The sequence below is a fragment of the Electrophorus electricus genome, chromosome 21 (genome assembly GCF_041902795.1).
Source record: "Electrophorus electricus isolate QZ-2024a chromosome 21, ASM4190279v1, whole genome shotgun sequence".
Lineage (NCBI taxonomy): Eukaryota > Metazoa > Chordata > Actinopteri > Gymnotiformes > Gymnotidae > Electrophorus > Electrophorus electricus.
This window is the reverse complement of record NC_137517.1, coordinates 10,441,030-10,460,534: the sequence shown is the minus strand read 5'-3', so window position 1 is coordinate 10,460,534 and position 19,505 is coordinate 10,441,030. Positions and strand designations below refer to the sequence as shown.

Here is a 19,505-nt window from a genome sequence, read left to right as displayed (position 1 = left end):
TGTAGCTGTTTTGGAGTTCACCAACCAAAAAATACAATTTTAACACAGCATATTGAAAGAAATCCACTGGTTCAAACATTCATTGAGTCTAAACAACTGTTTCTAAACTCCCAGCTGTACAATGGTTGAATGTCCAGATACTTCTTCTTTGCCCTAGCTCTTTCAAATCAGTGAAAATGATGAGCCTCTCAGTCAGTGCACTCGTGTTCTTTTACAAGATAGCCTGTGAACCTCAGCAGCTGGGCCACAAATCAGTATTTGGGAACATGGTATGAAACACCTCCAAGCACATCTAAAGCCTGTAGGGTTTAAATAGGGAGGTAAATGAAAAAGGTACAGGAGCAGGAGATAATTAAATAAACAGGTGATTGTGATCGGGGTGAGTGGCTGAGTGCCATAATTGATATGTGGGTGATGTGTGCTGTGTTACTGTTGTCTGGATACCGGCCAGGGCATGACACTACACTTCAGTTTTGAGCTTAGTGTATATCATTCATAATAGTTAGCCCTACCTGAACCCATCAGTACCTTTCACATTAATAAATTACTTTAACCTTATTAAATATTTAAAATATGCAGAAGTACATGGACTGCTCTTCATATTTTCTCACATTTCTCCAGTTATTTTGGTTTGTTATCTGATGGATTAGACCTGGTATTCTATAAAGCTGCTTTGAGACAATGTTTTCTGTTATAACGTGAAAAGTGCTATAGAAATGAAGCTGATTTAGCTAAGTGCAAATTTACTGTATCTTAATCCTTGTAATCTTAGCTTTTTTTTTTAAGTATGATTTATTTCAGATGCAAAGAAAGCATCATTAGTTGGCATATGTCTTTGATTACAAATGTTCATATTATGAAGTATTTAATTACTACTTATACTTATGGTTGCTTCTTTATGGATCTGATCTATGAATGGCTGTATCACTTTATTACTTAATCCAACTCATTTTTGCAAACATTACTACTATAATAATAATTTTTAAAAAAGACACCCATGGTGTTTACTGCTATTCTTATGTATTTGCTACACTGTCTAGTCTTCTATTCAGTAGCCTCTGTAAGATTGCTTAGAAGCAGTTTAAGCTGTAGTTGATCTACTTTAATTGGTCAGTGATACATTTCAGGACAAAGTGACCTTAGCCAGGTTCAGACAATAAAAATCACTTATCTGTGACTAGAAATGAAGAACATGTGTGGAAAACAAAACTACGGAATGGAACCAAAACAAGACAGCGAGGAGGGACCAACCGTGACAATTTAGTCTTTAAACGTTTTTTTTTTTTCAGTCTCTGCAGTGTATGAATAGCATTATCCGCTACTGGATTTTTTGAAACGGGAAGCACGTTTTACCACAACCCAAGACATCATCTTTAGAAACGGTAAGAACGCCAGTATACGTTCTTATATGGCTGTAAACGCAAGGAAACATTTTAATTTAAAAGTGAACAACAAAACAAAAGTAACAATTTCGCACTTGTTTATTGATTGCAGTTAACAGTTCCACTATAAATGTACACGAGAACCCATAGGAAGTTCGATGTTGACTGATGTGGGATATAATTGTTCTCTTTGTAAATACTTCTTTTATAGTAAATACACTTTTCCCTATCATAGCTATACTGGTGTTTCGTATGTGTGAAGTTTAGATATTCCTTTTATATAGAGCGTGAATTTGGTATTTCAACTATTTGATTGTGGCCAAAACAAATTAGGAAGCAAATGCAAAACGTGGGAGGCATCTTAAAAATTTGTCATCAGGAACTTATTTGCTTGGATAAGCCACATCGTTTATGGATGATCTTATGAACGTAAATAAATGTACATCAAAGAGTATTTAAAAACACTGCCTCGGAAATGGCTTGCCATGACTAAGCATTAAAAGAAAGGAAAGTGAAAGCAAATTCACTTCACTAATACAAGTCTTTCCTTTGTATATTCGACAATGGGCCCTCTGCCTCTTACAATGTTAAGGTTTTTTTTTAATTATTATTATATTCTTCTTACTGGGTTTAATTTATTTTTGTCTTATTTGGGTTATTTTATGTAGTACTATATCCAGTTAGTGTCAGTGTGACATGTGTCGGCCCGAGTGCCGCATAGCGCGAGGCGGGACACACAGACTCCAGCGACTGGGACGTACATTTAATTTACATAAACGACACAACGGCACTCACGCTTATCACAAACAAGGAACATGAAGGGGTTAACATTAAACAAACACGATACACAAGAATACATTGAACATTAAATACGTCACACTCAGACATTACGCCAACAATGACCAACAACCTGCACACTTTAACACGGGTTTATATACATACAGACTAACGAGGTGCTGTGACAGTCTGTTAGTGTAGAAGCAGTTTTTTCAGTTAGTGTAGAAATGCCTGATTTCCATTGGAGCTGAGTATAAACGTAAAAGTAAATAGTGAACTTAAATCTTTATGCACTTAAATTGTGAACAAGCTTTCACCATAAGCTATAAACAAGCAATAAACAAATCATAAGCAATAAACAAGTCATAACATTAACTAATGAAGCCCCTGTCTTTGAGCTACACTTGTTTACCATCTGAGAGCCTGCTGTTTTAATGTGAAAATTTCTGAGTGTGTTTTCAACTATTCTGCTTTATGAGTTTTCACAGATAGAAACATAGCCATTTGAGACCACTTGTTCTTGACAAATGTTAATCTTTTCACCAGGTTAGGTAGCATTTCAGTGTAAATCACTGACTAATGGCAGACCTTTCTGAAATAATGTCAAAGGAGTTTACAAAGAATACTTTGGCTGGCATGAGTCACCCAGACGAGGACTCTGAGATTCAGAGGTATGACTTAGCAAATTTTAACACTTTACAATCTCATTTATAGCTGCATATGTGACTGCAGCCATGATTGCGTGTCAGTCCACACTGTAATAGAATTAAACTCATAAAACACTGGGAGTGATTACACCACCACCTGTTTCAGCCTGTACAAAGTAGTACAAAGTAGGCCTATACATGTTCAGAAGTAGAATGATGCATGCAAATAGTCTTCCAGCTTTGTTGGAACTATGGTTCAGTGATGTAATTAAAGCATTTTGCATGCAAAACAGAATATGTGTGATTCACAAATTAAAAGGTCTAGATGTAAACAAGTAAATGCAGTATTTTTTTTTTTACATCAGCACATTGTGAATAACAGCTATGTTCCCTACTCCAGATGGGGGTCACTTTTGACCCCCAAGCATGGGGGTCACTTTTGTGTGGGATGGGAGAATTGTAACAAACACACACACACACACACACACACACACACACACACACACACACACACACACACACACACACACACATATAACGAGTTAGATTGATTGATCCAGGCATTCACAGCCAATCCATCAGATCAGAGAAGAGAGAACAAATTAATTTGAATGTTAAATGTGGGAAAAACCATCTCAAGCTCTCAACAAATTTAAAGTATGAAATGATACTACATTTGGCTATGGAGATAGTTATCTAATATTGGCTGTTTCAGTGTTGACATTCCAACTAACATTATCCATGGAAGACACAGCCTGAAAATGTATGGTAGATGAGGTGTTTAGATCAATCAGCTCGCAAGCTAATGTTAATGCTAGCAAATTGTATTTGGATTGATGTAGGTAAGTTGTCCTGACTAGCTAGTTAAAGTGTGAGTAACTGTATATGTGTTAGCCAACTTTCGATTGATCATGCTGTGTACCACAGTGACATCTGGTGGGGCCACACCACACCAGCCTTTACTTTAGAGACCACTGTGTTGAGTGCACTAAAGTAACGTATGTCATGATCTGAGCTAAAGTACTTTTCTCTCATTTCTTTAGTGCCACTGAGAAGAAACCAGGCTCACCTGTATCCAGCTGTGTGAAAAGTGACCAGTCAAAAGACCCTCCTTACAACTTCAGAGAGAAAAAATTACCTACACAGGAAAGGTATTTCTTTCTGACTTATCCAGTAGAGCATTATAGAGCATTACAGTTTTTTATTGTTTTCATTTTAAATTTACATTAAGCTGTCAGTTTATTAGATACAACTTAACTATAGCTGTGTATAGATATGCAATCAATACATTTTTCAGTAATTTTTTTTATTGTTGTTTGTTAATTGCTTTTTGTTGCTTTCTTTAGTTACACTGATAGCCAGTCTGTATGGAGCTGTGTGTCCCTGAAGAGTAACCAATCAAAAGACCCCCCTCACAACTTTTCTGGCATGCATATTTACAGAGTGCTACCCATGAATAATCTGGATAATAATAATTGGCACAGTTCTTGGGTTTTGAGAGAGTACTTCTGCTCTGTACTTCTGTACACTGGATGAAATAATGACTTAGAAGTGGAAAGGCACAGTGTGAGCTTTGAATAAATCAGAAGAATCACAGTAAAGTATAGGTCGGCTTTAAAGAAATCATATAGGAATGACATTATTTTAATACAACTTCAGTTTTGATCATCAAAATAATCATTTACATTTAGATTTATGGCATTTAGCAGATGCACAGTCATGCCAAAATCATGAATCAAAATACACAGTTGGTCACGTGAACATTTAGAGCAGTCTGTCATCCAATAGAACACAAGGATTTGAAATGGATGTGGCTTTGTTCATAAAAGCAAAGCATTTTCTTCTGCTTCTGTCAAGAAGCTAGGTGAATATAAAAATATGATCATTAAAATGATCATATTTCCACTGTGGCATCGTATTACTGTTCTTAATTGGAAGCAGTGTAACAAGCCAGTTCTCTGGATGTACACAAGGCACCCTGATACCCTGACACCCTGTTTCTATGTAAGCATTAACAAAACTGAATGTTTCTTGAATCTATTAATGGCCTACAACCCCCTCTTTCTTTGGTAAATAAAATACCAGCTATAGAAACCACACCCTGCCTGATCTGACCTCTGTGAGTGCCTAACTATGGAGAAGTCACAGAATCTATTTCCTCACCTGGGAGGATTTCAGGAGGTCTAAAATCATACATATTTGGTGTTAAAAAATTAATTTGCAGTTTATCACTGTATTTTGGAGATTCATCCACTTTGGATATGGGAAGAGTGTGAAGGAGCAGTGTTTGCACCATAGTTTTTACTTTTCTATTTTTTATGAGAACCTTGAAATTAAGGTTTTCTTTGCTTCTGAGTGTTACTCAACTTTTGAACACAGCAAGTGGAAGTTCATTCCACCATCAAGGAGCCAGGACAGAGAATAGTCTCAATGCTTGTCTTCCATGAGACTTGAAGCATTATATTTTAAGTCAAGCCATACTTAAGGTTCGAAGTACCCAAGGTACGGATCGTGCTTTGACCATTGACATCATGTATGGAGGGGCTGGTCCATTTTTGGCTTTGTAGGCAAGCATCAAGGTTTTAAATCTGATGCAGGCAGCTACTGGAAGCCAATGAAGGGAGTGCAGCAGTGGAGATGATATGTAAACTTTGTAAGATTGAAGACCAGTTGTGCTCCTGCATTCTGAACAAGTTGTAGACGGTTCTTATAAGAAGACCAGCAAGTAACAAATTGCAGTAGTATAGCTTTGAGATTACAAGAGACTACACAATTACCTGGGCAGCTTCCTGTGAGAGAAAGGGCCGAATCCTTCGTATGTTACAAAGGAGAGATCTGCAAGACTGGGTTAGATTTGAAACATGAGTTAAGAATGACAACTGCTTGTCCAAAGTTATACCCAGGCTATGAGCAGCTTCAGACGGTGATACCAGGGAGTTCTTGAAGGAAACTGTGAGGTAATGCTAAGAGTTGGGAGTACCTGGGATGTACAGAAGCTCAGTTTTACTGGGGTTCAGCTTCAAGTGGTGGGCTGTCATCCATGAGTCCATGTCAGTCAAGCATGCTGAGATACGTCTGGAGAGCTGAATATCGGTGGGTGGGAAATAAATAAATAATTGGGTGTCTTCAGCATAGCAGTGGTAGGAGAAGCCATGAGAAAATATTACATTCCCAAGAGAATGTGTATATGAAGAGAAGAGAAGAGAAGAGAAGAGAAGAGAAGAGAAGAGAAGAGAAGAGAAGAGAAGAGAAGAGAAGAGAAGAGAAGAGAAGAGGGTCTAATACTGAGCCCTGGGGGACACCAATAAAGAGTCTACATGGATTGGCTGTGGATCCTCTCCTTGTTACCAGATAGGATTGTCCCTCCAGATAGGACTGAAACCATTTCCATACAGAACCAGTCACACCAAGGCCGGACAGAACAGAGAGGAGAATGTTATGGTTTACTGTGTGAAAGGCTGCCAAAAGGTTCAAAAGAATCAAGACAATGACAGTTTGGCATCTTTAGCAGCAAGAAGTTTCTCTATCACTGCTATGAGGGTTGTTTCTGTTGAATGTGCCGGTTTGTAGCCAGACTGATATGGATCATGCAGCTGGTTCGGGGTGAGGAAAAGCGATAATTGACTTTAAACTGCTTGTTCAAGGGTTTTTAGAAGAAAGCGAGAAGTTATACTAGCCTGTAATTGGTTGTGTTGGGTCCATTGAGTATGGCCTTCTTGAGGATTGATACCACACTGGTAGTTTTGAAAACAGTAAGTACATGTCCAGAGGATCAGGAGTTGTTGATGAAGACAGAGATGAAAGGAAGCAGATCTCTTGAAATTGTCTGGAACATAGTGGAATGAATGGGCTCCAGCAGACATGCAGTCAGATTGCTGGAAGTCAGGAGTTGATGAATTTCATCTGAGGAAAGAGAAGAAAAAGAAGCCAGAGAGTTGGATGTTGGGGATTGTACACTGGTTTAAAGAGTGGGAACAGAGGAAAAGGACTGGTGGATTGCTGCAACCTTCTCCTTAAAGAAGGTGATGAAATCCTCAGGAGTAAGAAATGAGGAAATATGGGGAGGGTTAAGATTCACAGAAGATTCATTGATGAGAGTGTAGAAAGGAAAGCATTAGTAATTGTTTCCAGAGAAAGAAGAAAGAGAGTCAGGGTGAGTAAGGGTGGACAAAATAGTAGAAGTAAGGGAAGAGGGAGTGATGGAGCACAGATTGCGATGGAAGATGAAGGAACATGTTGGTGAGGTATGGATGGAAAGAGAAGGGATGGAGAGAGAGAAGGATAGAAAGTGATGGTCTGGGAGGTGGAGGGGGGTGACTGCGATGTCCAATGTGGTGGTGGTCTGGGTGAAAATCCAGAATGCTCTGTGAGTTGGAGGAGACTGGTTGAGGGTGAGGTCAAAAGATGTCAATAACAGAAGGATGCAGGAGGAATGTAGCTTGTCTGATGGAAAGTTAAAGTCACCAAGGAGAATGAGTGGATTTCGTTCAGTGGGGAATTGACTCAGGAGGACATTAAGCGCATCAATTAAGTTATGTTCATTGTAACATTGTAACTTATAAAGAAAATCTTTTGCTAGCTGTCAAATGTTATAATAATAACACTGATTGCATAGTGAGATGTCAGTCTATATGTGCTATAAGATGTTTTGACTGTATGAATATGTTTTGACTGCAGGTTTTTACCTGAAACAAAAGAACCTTTACCAGATTCACCAGTTCCAAGTGACCACGAAGGTTCAAGGAAGTTTCAGGAACATCTATTCCATGTCTTTTCTGTAAGATCAATGGCTTTTGTAAATTGTTGCAACAGTTTATGCAAAATTGTGTAATTCCTAATAATTTGCTGAGTCAGTGGAAAGGTGGATAGATACGGTCACATTTAGGCACGATGTCTGCTGCTTGCTTGCAAGCTTAATGCTTTTTCTGTGCAAAATTCATGAAATTATTTTTTAATATAGTTGTCATGGTTTTTGTTTGACAAAATTAACTGTCCATTACTAAAAGTATAAGTTTTGTGTGTAAAATTAAGCTAGAATTATAAATGAAAGGATATGTTTTGGCCATACTGAATACTGTTCTGTGCAGCTGAGATTCTGTTTTTTTAGTTATAGTTGTAATGCTCATTTTTCACTTGCACATGTGAGGCTTCATATGTAATATAAAGTCATCGTTCAGTCACATTTTATTTCAGTCCATTTAAGATTTGGTGGAAGTAGAGCGACAGACCACACTTGTATTCAGTAAACAATTGAACATACTGTCATTTTAGACATTTATTACACGTTTCTATACTTATATAGAATATATTTAGTTTATATTTCACTGCTTTTGTGAAACAATCACTTAAAAGTAATTTCAAAAGGTAAAGTTATTTCAAACACCAAAACATGAGTAAAGGTATGTTTTTTCACATGAAATATGATACATTTCTAAAATTGTCCCTCATATTTTCAGGTGTATGGCCATATTATTCCTTGATGCAGTGCTCTTAGTCAAATGGTTCCCCATTAGGAAGAGAGCTGAGATTGGTCTGAACATATGGGTATAAGTGCTATAAGTAAAAACCTTTAAAGTGAATTTAAGAAATATGCAAAAACAGAGAAAATAATAGAGGATTAATGTTTATAAATGCCCTTGGACTAGGGAGGGTTAATGTTTATAAATGCCCTTAGACTAGGAAGGGTTAATGTTTATAAATGCCCTTAGACTTTAGAGGCCTGTAGTAAGCAAATTCTGATTATTGGTATGTAAAGAATATTAGTTTGGTTTGCCAGGCCAGATGATAGGTAGTACAGGCTTGAACAGTGCCATGTTTGTATTCACTTCCAAAGTGGAAGATTGAAAAGAACTGTTCAGTAGAGCAACAGACTTCAGTAAGGATCTGTTCAGCATTGTTGTCTGGGGCATTATATCTACTGTAATTCATCTAGCTAAATCATCGTAAGTGAAAAAAAGCTGTAAATGCTAGAACATTTGTCTCATACATTATACAGCTGAAATTAGACAAATGTAAGTTGTGAAGGTACTGAAAATATGATTGCATCTTGATATCCTTTTTTATCTATCCCCTTATTTTCTGTCTTAAGAATCTGGAGAAAAAAATTATTGTATTTATCAAGCATGAACTGGAAAGATTCAAGAAACTTCTGAGAAAAGACAATACAAGTTACTATGAGGATTTAACCGAGGATTGGTGTGGTGCTAAAGAGGGTACTCTTAATATCGTTCTGCACTTTCTAAGGAAGATGAAGGAAGATAACATTGCTGATGCACTGGAGACAAGTAAGTGATTCATGATGTTTTATGTTCACTATGTCATTTCATGCATTAGATACATTTTACAAATATGTTTATAATTTGCATCAACGTCATATGACCTCTATCAATTTTGTGTCTTGTGTGAGTGTCGGAGACTTAGCAAGTGGGTAAAATAAACATTTTTAGAAGAAGGAGGAAAAAACTTTGTTACGTTTGATTGACTTGTTTTCATTTTTTCACAACTACTTAGGTGAGCTGATTGTGATTCGTCAGTGCGAACTCAAGTCAAATATGAGGATAAAGTATCAAAGGGTCATTGAAGGAATAGCACAGAGAGGTGAATATAAACTCCTAAATGATATCTATACAGATCTCTATATTACCGAGAGTGGAAAGACTGGTGATGAAACTGAGATGAAAATTGTGGAAGCATCAAAGAATCAAGAAACATCAGAGACACCAATAAAATGCAATGACATGTTCAAGCGATTAACCGAACAAGACAAACCTATCAGAACTATGCTAACACAAGGCATTGCTGGTATTGGAAAGTCATTCTCTGTGCAGAAATTCATTCTGGAATGGGCTAAAGGAAGTAGAAATCAAGACATCAAGTTCATATTTCCCCTTCCATTCCGGGAGCTGAATTTGAAGGAGGGTAAACACAGTTTGATGGAAATTCTAAACCAGTTTTTCCCACAGACAAAAGGACTGAGATTTAGAGAAAAGTACAAGGTCATGTTTGTCTTTGATGGTCTAGATGAATGTCGACTTCCATTGAAGTTCAAGACAAATGAGTCTTGTTTTGATGTCACACATCAAGCATCACTGGATGTTTTGCTGACCAACCTCATCAAGGGAAATCTCCTTCCTTCAGCTCTCATCTGGATAACCACCAGACCTGCAGCAGCTGCTAAGATCCCTGCTGAGTTCATTGACTGTGTGACAGAGTTACGCGGCTTCAATGATGAGCAAAAAATTGAGTACTTCAGAAAAAGGATCAGTAATGAGAACCTGGCCAACAACATCATCGATCACATTACAGGATCAAGAGTCCTCTATGTAATGTGCCACATTCCAGTATTCTGTTGGATTTCATCCACTGTATTAGAGCGACTGATGGAAGTAAAAAAGAGTGACACCCCCAAAACACTCACACAAATGTACATACGCTTTCTGATCTTTCAAACCATGCAACAAAATTATAAGTATGATGATCATGATGAACATGCTTTAGACATACCCTGGGATAAAAAGGGCTTCCTGGCACTGGGAAAACTGGCTTTTGAACACTTGAAAAAAAACAACTTTCTCTTCTATAGTCATGACCTAAGCTCGTGCGACATTGACATCAATGACATGTCTGTGTACTCTGGAGTGTGCACACAGGAGACTGGAATGTTTCTGGGGACAACGTACAGCTTTATGCATCTGAGCATTCAAGAGTTCATTGCTGCATTATATGCATATGTTTCTGCTGACAACGACAAAAAGAATGTTTTCCTCGATCAGAATGAAGCACAGAGAAATGAAAATGAAGCTATGATTGGCTTACTCAAGACTGCAATTAACAAGGCAATGGAGAGTGAAAATGGACACTTGGACCTTTTCCTTCGCTTTCTCCTGGGCCTCTCACTAGAATCCAATCAACATTTCATACGAGGTCTGTTGACCCAGGAAAAAGGCAGCTCTCACAGCCAACAGGAAATAGTTGATTACATCAAGGCAAAGTTTGAAGAAGATTCCTCTCCAGACAGAACAGTCAATCTGTTCCACTGCCTGAATGAACTGAATGATCGTTCTCTAGTAAATGAAATGCAAAACCAAATCAAAGAAGGAAAGTTGTCAATGACAGAGCTCTCACGTACACAATGGTCAGCTCTTCTCTATGTTTTGCTGACATCAGATGAAGATCTCGACAACTTTGACTTACGGAAGTTCGTAAGCTCAGAAGAATGTCTTAGAAGGCTCCTGCCAGTTGTAGAGACTGCCACAACAGCTTGGTAGGTAAAACTTAATTTCCTACACAGCTAAGTGAGCACAGCATTTAGCACATTTTCTATATCCTAGGCATATCCTTATGTTCAATTGAAAACTCACTGACCACATAAAATGTTGTCATTTAATGCTAAAAAAACAATTACAAATTAATGCCACCTCATTAGTGCCTAAAACAACCACAAAATTTTCCAGAAGCACAAATCACATTCTTGTGAAATATTTTCTACCCTTATCATGGTGAGATGGAGACTGTCCCCAGCATTTAAAAACATTTTTTTTAAAGAATATTTGCATTGGTAATAAAAACTAAATCTATTCACTAATATAAGTGCTGTAGGCTTACATGATGGGAATTGGAGGATCCCACAGCTAATGCATATTAAGATTTTGTACAGCGCCATTTACATATACATATCAGCCACTAATCAATTTTAGGCATGTAAAATGCACATTGTGCAGGATAGAAACTATTACAAAGTCTTCAAACATTCCATCCAAAACATTCCATTCAGAACAGTTTGAGGTCCCATATCAAACTGTTAGAGAATAGGCCAAGATGCTTTCTATAGTTGAATGGTGAGTGAGAATAACAGGGTTTAATTTTTAGAGAATCATTTTCAGAAATGAAAATGAAAAAAAAGAATTTGAAGTTGATTTAATAACAGAGTAATACCAGGTGCAGAATACAATACAATACAATTCTTGAGCAAGTTTCTTTAAAAGTTAATGATGCATGTATCTCTATACATGCACCTATATGCATGCACCTATATACTGTAAATGATGTATTGATCTCTTCCTACTTCCCAGTGAAGGTCAAATACAGGCCGATTGATTATCAATTATATACTCAAGTACCTTTGCGAAGTCAAAAATGTATTTTTACTTTGTTAATTTCATCAACGTTCCTTTTGTTATATTTTAAAATAATTTTGTATGTTTCGCTACAACCTGTCAGGTATAAGAGGGTGTAACGGTCAGCGGTAAGGAGGTGGATGCATGTGCAGAGAGGACCGAGATTTATTATGGGCAAATCCAAAATCAAAGTCGTTTAGGCAGTCCAGGGTCATAGAGCCGACACGGAGAGCTCGGTGAAACATGAGTAAACAAAACAAACATAAAGGCACATGGGAAAGCAGGCTATAACTAAGGCAAAGGAAAACTCAGGGCTAGGAAACACGAAGGCTAGGATAAACACAAAGGCATGGAGTACAAAGAAAAAACCATAACACCTTCAAACATTCAAACAGTCAAACAATGTACAGCCACGACCAACACAACAGGGTTTAAATACTAGAAACAAGGGACAGGTGTACGCAATCAAACAATGTGAGGACAAAATGAAACTATGGAACTGAACTAAACACATGACAGAGAAAACACGGAACATGGAAAGGACCGATCATGACAGAGGGTAAATGAAATCCCTAAAGCTGATCACTGAATGCCATCGCTTTGCTTCAGAAGGTTAGACAATTGGACATAACAAACATGCACATTTTCCAGCTTTGGACTCAAATGATTACGTTTGTGAAAAGTAGCTTTCGATATATCGTTTTCTTTCAGTCTCACATATCTGTGTAAAATCGCTGCTCTCTCCTAATGTGCAATATTGATATAAAAGTAGTGTCATCTGATATCAATGATAATCTAGGAAAAAAATTGCTAACTAGTTAGCAAGCTTCTTAGCTATAAACTACAAGCAGCAGAAAATAAATGCAGCAGCTGAACTGAACTCATGGGATGCAGGGACACTTTATTTATGATCAAGTAATATATACTTATTGTAAAATTCACTTAAAATTCACATTTAAAATATTTGTATTCAGTATAAAAAGAACTATGAGGACTACATATTTTAGTTTGTGGGTCTCATATTTTATTTTTATTTATTTATTTATTGCCTGGTGTTATTAAATTAGTTCAGTTGAAGTAACTCGCTACTTGAGTAGTCTTTTTAACAGTAACTTTCTTACTTTTACTTAAGTAATAATTTAAATGACTAATAATAATTTAAATACTTTTACTTCTACTTGAGAAATTGCTATTTTAAAGTAACAGTACTTTTACTTGAGTACAGTTTTTGCCAACTCTACCCACCTCTGGCTGTATTTTTCCCCCCAAAAGATACCACAGTCATAAGTAATAAGTAAACCTGATGTAATACCATAACTCTAATTTACACAGAGAGATTTGTTGTCCTGGGAAAGTTAAAATCCAGTGGCAGTTTGAGAACATAATGATTTTAACAGGCATTAGAAACTTGCAAAAATGTTGGAAATGTGGAGTGTGGGGAGTTATCCATACATTCTCAGATAGTAAACTTATAATTACAAGGGTCAGGAGAAAAGGAGAGGAGGTCATAAATTGTAGGCTGTGTCCTTGCAGAAGTCATAAACCTTTCTTATTTTGAACTTTAATCATGTTAATGGTGGTGTGATTTAGTGGCTCTGGTGTAATTTAATGGTAAAATTTTGTTATCATAAGGATCAGGTGCTATACGGTCACCGGATGATTGCAAGGGTAAGATTGGAAGAAGGAATGTCCATACTCCACTACAGTGAGACACCAAATTAATGTCCATACTCTGCTACAGTGAGACAACAAATTAATGATTCAAAAATAACTTCAATACTTACTGCACCAGCATGCCAAGACACCTAACATGTGCATATTTTAAGAAACAGGCTCAGTTAGCCATCTCTCTTTTAGGGTTGTCTACCAGGGGGTTGAGCAAATGATGAATAAAGAATTTCTCTTCACACTTTTAAATTTTAATGTGCATCAGCCAAAAATGTTTGAATAAATGTATTAAGGCCACAGTAAAGGTACTTTTAAAAGCATGGTGTGTTTAGAAGTAGGTATGTACTCAGCATTGGACCAATCAAGTTCAGTTTCATTAAAGGTTTTTGCAAATTTTCTTTTAGGCTCAATGAGTGCAACCTAACAGAGGGGAGTTGTATGGACTTAGTCAAGATTCTCAGTTCAGTTTCGTCTAAAATGATTGAGCTGGACATGAGCAGCAACACTCTTCAGGATTCAGGAGTAAAGCAGCTCTCTGAAGGACTGAAAAGCCCAAACTGCAAACTGGAGATACTGAGGTGAGGTTTTTATATTTTTTTTATATATTTTATATATTCTTGACTACTATATGATGCATTTCTCTGAGGGTGGAAATAATCAAAACCGCTTAATAGTATGTGTGTGCCTATGACAATTCTGGTGATATTGTAAAGGGCTCTGTGTGACACTTGCCTTGCTGTTATCTTATTTTATCCTCCTGTTTTGTTTTCCTACCTCACTGGATCTCAAAATTACTGCATCTGAAAACAACCTCATTCCTGGTAGCCCTCCTCCTGCATCTTTGACTTTGTCTCAATCCACTCCTCACCTCCATTTGGTAATTATCGTCCCCACCGCCACCATTCATCTTCCTGTGCCTGATTCATCTCCTGGATGCGGCCACTGTTGCTATGGTTGCGCTAGGCCTCATATTATCCAACAAGCCTCCCCCACATCCATGCACAAGCATGGTATTACTGGTTACAGATAAGCCTCTTTCTCTGCCTCTTCCTTCCTTGTTATTGACGTCTTTGGGGTCATCCTCATTGGTCCATCTTCACTTCTTTGGTCCATCCTCATTGGTCCATCTTCACTTCTTTGGTCCATCCTCATTGGTCCATCCTCACTTCTTTAGTCCATCCTCATTGAGCCATCCTCACTTTTTTGATCCATCCTCATTGGGCCATCCTCACTTCTTTGGTCCATCCTCATTCACTCTGACAACACAGCTGATTTCGGTTCCATCAACAAAAGACACTCCAAATCCCTTATGTTCATACTATTCCTATGCCACCCTGTGGCCAGGATGGAAATGCTTTCAGCACATCCATACAGCTGATAATATTTCTTTCCCTTCAGACAGCCTAATTTTAACCTCCACCTTCCTCACATTTGCCTAATCTGTTCTTTACATGTGTTCATCCACCCTTAAAGTCTACGTAGCTGGCATTAACTTCACCAAACTCTAAAGTTGATGACGTGGAAAACCGCAGCTGATGCTAAAATCTAAAACATTGGTTTCCCTGACAAATCTGAGACACATGCTCATTTTTAGAAAACGGTCTCCTGAAAATGGAAATGTTTACTGGATTCAAAGACCTGAATCAAACATTAATACAGCACCAAGTGCTATGAGAATGAGGTTTTTGTACTATAAAGATAAGGTACATGTAAATGGATGTGGCCAGAGCCAAGAAGGATATGTTTAAAAATCACAGTGATCTTTTCCTTGATCTGTCTGTGGAAGTCAACAAATTAAGCAGTTTGATAAAGTCAAAATAAGTCTAAGAGTTATAGGTCTGCACACAGATTCATCTTTTGACCTTGTCTCTGAGTATACTTCAATAGCCAGTCCCATGTCTTCAGAAGTCCACCGCAGGTAAACCTCCTAATGTGCATTTGAGGTGTGCTAGTACCATGGTGCTGAATGCGCATTGTTGAGAAATGCACATCGTCGGGTACAGTTTTAGCCCATGGACAGTTTAGGTGTGTCTGTTATAGAAGAGTATCATAATAATGTAACACATTGTCTTTTCAACATGAGAATGGTTTAGTGTGGTTTGATTTGCATGTTTTCCTTTTTTTCTTAAGTGCCTTGGGAGATAGTAGCTTTCAGAGCATATATATTTTCTCTATTTCTCCATTCGCATACATTGCCAAAAGGGGTTACATGTAAATATTAGAGGGTACACTCTTTCTGAGAATAGTCACTAAACAGTTCCTCTTGTTGTTTAGTTTGTTGGTGGATGTGCTGAGTGTGAGGAAATTATTTTGAGGGAAACAACGGGCTAAAACAACTACAATTTAAAATAGTTTTCTTACAACAAATTCATTTACTGCTAAGTGACATTTCTAAAATACATAACAGATGTTTTCAAGTGTTTTCAAAGATATCACTTTGATTCATACATCAGTGCCATAAAGGCTCATTCATGGAGATTTGGAATTACACAAGGTACATTATTAACCCAAACATTGAACCATTGGGGACATCCATAAATAGTAATCTCTTCTTTATCCACTCTTTCAGGTTGCTATATCATAGGGGGACTTTAATTGCACTTTAGATCCAGTTAATGGATTAGATCATGCACGCAAATAGTCCAGGAAACATTTACAATACTTCACAATCTCCTCTTACACAAACAATCCAGGAAAACTTTACTATGCTTCACAGTCTCACAATCATCTCATTCTGTAACATTACAGAGAAATTCAGACATTCATGGATAAAATGAGTTTCTGGTTTAATCGGAGAAGGATAAACCAAAACAATAGTCCAAATACAGGCAAGGGTCAGAACCAGTAAGAGTCTACAGAGCCATGGAACATCACAAACAGATCCAAAAAACAGTCCAGGTCAAAATAAATATAAATATTCAGGCAGATAAATATTCAGGCAGACAAGTACAAAGAGGCAGGGAAAACAGAAGCAAGCAATCAAAAAACAGTCAGAAATACAAACAGGCAATCAGGAAATCAGGAAATAACGCTCAGTATGCACAGTGAATACTAGTGGAAATACTTTGCAAAGAGGATGTGGACATGGCAGGTTTAAATATACTGAGTTTATGAGAAACAGGTATAGCTAATAATCCATTAATAGCGATCTTGTAAACTATCTTTGATTGGTTGGGTTTTCCTCTGGTTGACAAACATAATTTTAGGGTTTGTAGTTTACTAAGGAAATTATAATTCTTCACATTCACAATCACCTCATACACACAAACAATCTAGGAAAACTTTATAATACCTCAGTCTCACAAGCACCTCCATTCTAGCCTCTATAAAAGGGTTGGTCTACACTTGCAAATGCTAAACCCAATATGATAATGTGGTATGAAATTATAACTTTTGTCATTATTTTATTTTATTTTAGGCTCAATAACTGTGGCCTAACTGAGGAAATCTGCTCAGTTATAGCCACAGTTATCAGCTTAGAGTCTTGTACATTGAAAGAGCTGGAATTGAGTGAAAACAATCTACAGAATTCAGGAGTGGAGCAGCTGATGGTTGGACTGGCAAATCCACATGTTCAACTAAAAATACTGAGGTGAGTTCCAATATGTGATAAAGTGTAATGCTGGCTGTATTCCAGATATTTGAATTTATGACTGCATACATGAAAAGTTAAGGAGCTCTAGTTCAACAATGATAAGATACTGCAAGAAGGAATTTATTAATTTGGGTTCCTGTTAAATTAAATTTCCATACATTATTTGGTATCTAAAGTTAAACTGCAGCACAGAAGGATCTGGGATTTTGTTAAAAATTCAGCACTGGACTGAATATATTTCATTCTATAAAGGTATTTCATGTGTTTATTAAATGACTTGTTTATTAAAAGCCTTTTCTCAGTACAGTTCACATTATGAGAAATACACATCTTGATGAGATGCTAAACTTTGATTTTGCTCTTTTCAGGTTGTGTAAGTGCAGCATAAAAGAGGAAGGCTGTTCTGCAGTGGCTTCAGCTCTGGCAGCCAACCCCTCACATCTGAAAGAGCTGGATCTGACTGGCAATAATGTAGGAGTCTTGGGAGTGAAAGTCCTCTCAACTATACTAAACAATTCTTGCTGCAAACTGGAAACACTGAAGTGAGTGGTTATATCCATACATAAACTTGCACTATGTAGTTATGAGGTGAACATAATTAAGAAATAAGTTGCAAACACAGTTAAATTAGATTTTTGGTTCATCATTCAATAAATACAGTGAAGTATATTGAACCCATAGGGAAGGCTGTGCATTAAGACTCCATGGGTTAAGAGCATTTGCTAAATGCTGAAAATGTCATTGATGATTCATAAAGAACTCCATCTTAGTTTGTTATAAGTGTAATGTTCATTTCTGTGCTTCTTCCTTTCATGTGAGTCACTGAATGTAAAACAACACATAAAGTGACATGCCCAAGCACCTGCATATTAATTTCCTTGATGAAGTTTAGTCAAGTAACCTGGACCTGTCCATCAACCTAACAATAAATACCTAAGGGCAGCCTTTCTACAAAGTTGATCTTGATATTATATTAATTGTGGTGTTTTCTAGAAATATTAGGCACAACAAATCCTTCAGTTCACAAATATTTATGGTTAATGAAAAATACAAGCAGGAGCTCAAATGGGCAGGGTGCTGTATAAATAGGTGACTCCAAAATTTGTTTAATGGTATTTGGTCCAATTACTGTTAGATTTACTAACTTGAAGACAAAGACCAAAGAAAAATCAGGCAAGATATAGTATCTTCAGCAAGATATAGTATTTATTGTGATATATATTTTTTTGTTTTCATACTCATCAATGGTTGTCATTTCCCTTTCTCCAGGCTTTCAGACTGCAGTATAACAGGGGAAGGATATTTTGCTTTGGCTTCAGCTTTGAAATCAAACTCATGCCTGACAGAGCTCGATCTCAGAGGGAATGACCCTGGAGATAAAGGAGTTAAGCTGCTTACTGACTTAGTAGAGGATCAATCGTCTACATTCAAAACACTGAGGTGAGAAGGAAAGAAGTTTATAAATTATTTATTGTACTTTTTATTTAATCTGATCTATGTTATATAAATAGGAGCCATTATGAATGGCAAGACTGTGGAACAGTTAATGATTGAAATAATTAATTATTAGAAAAAATAAATAAGCATTTATGTATCTTTTTATACTTTTATTTTTTTTTTACTCAATGTTTGAATGACTGTGTGGCAGTGTTGGCACATTCACAGTTCTAGTGCAAAGGCATTAAATTATTTGTTTTGAAAATGTGTGTATTCTTGCATACTGGGTAGTTTGTTGTTTTTTTTTAGTAAGGGAATTTAAATACATAATTTTAGTTCATAGTGTACGTATGTTAACCTTGAGATTTGTAGGCATATCTTTTATGAGTGATAAAAATGGTTTACTCAAATAACTTGGAAATTATGGGTTGTTATGGGTGATTACATGCACATTGATGGATAAAATAAAAATCATATCCAATCAAACTCACTAAAGTGTGCAACACGTAAAAGGGTTTGAATACTTTCTGAATCCATTGTATAGCTGGCTGTCAAAGGACCTTAAAGAAATCGATAGGATCCACTTAAATTTTATTCGAGACATGGACTCAGTCTCAGTAGATTTGGTCTAGACCCCAGTCAGTCTTTGTCTTGACTCAGCCTTGAATATGGCCTTGACAGACATGGTGTTGTGTATAATCCTATGGCAGAGGTAGATACCCCATCCAGCTGAGGTAAAAGACTTTCAAGCCTGTGTTACCATCCAAAAAGTCTTCTTGTCTCTTGTCTTTTGAAGATACAGAAACTCTCACTTTTTGCATCCTGTCTATGCAAGTGAGAAGGTATTCACTGCTCTGGGATTTGGAGTGTAAAATTCTGAATA

General features: G+C 37.0%; 1 protein-coding gene across 3 annotated transcripts in view; it reads left to right on the top strand.

Annotated features, from left to right (window-relative positions):
- Positions 1-1,112: 1,112 nt before the first annotated feature.
- Positions 1,113-19,505, top strand: part of LOC113568903 (uncharacterized) — a 35,959-nt gene continuing 17,566 nt past the window's right edge. The window contains exons 1-10 of one of the 3 annotated variants that reach the window (XM_081704197.1): positions 1,113-1,382; positions 2,711-2,830; positions 3,850-3,957; positions 7,484-7,583; positions 8,895-9,090; positions 9,317-11,069; positions 13,995-14,168; positions 17,009-17,182; positions 17,554-17,727; positions 18,455-18,625. In XM_081704197.1, the coding sequence (XP_081560323.1) occupies positions 2,739-2,830; positions 3,850-3,957; positions 7,484-7,583; positions 8,895-9,090; positions 9,317-11,069; positions 13,995-14,168; positions 17,009-17,182; positions 17,554-17,727; positions 18,455-18,625 (2,942 nt within the window). In that variant the 5' untranslated portion in view covers positions 1,113-1,382; positions 2,711-2,738. Of the gene's footprint in view, positions 1,383-2,705; positions 2,831-3,849; positions 3,958-4,353; positions 4,811-7,483; positions 7,584-8,894; positions 9,091-9,316; positions 11,070-13,994; positions 14,169-17,008; positions 17,183-17,553; positions 17,728-18,454; positions 18,626-19,505 lie in introns of those variants that run through there. The other 2 variants (XM_081704196.1, XM_081704198.1) reach the window with 2 other exon arrangements.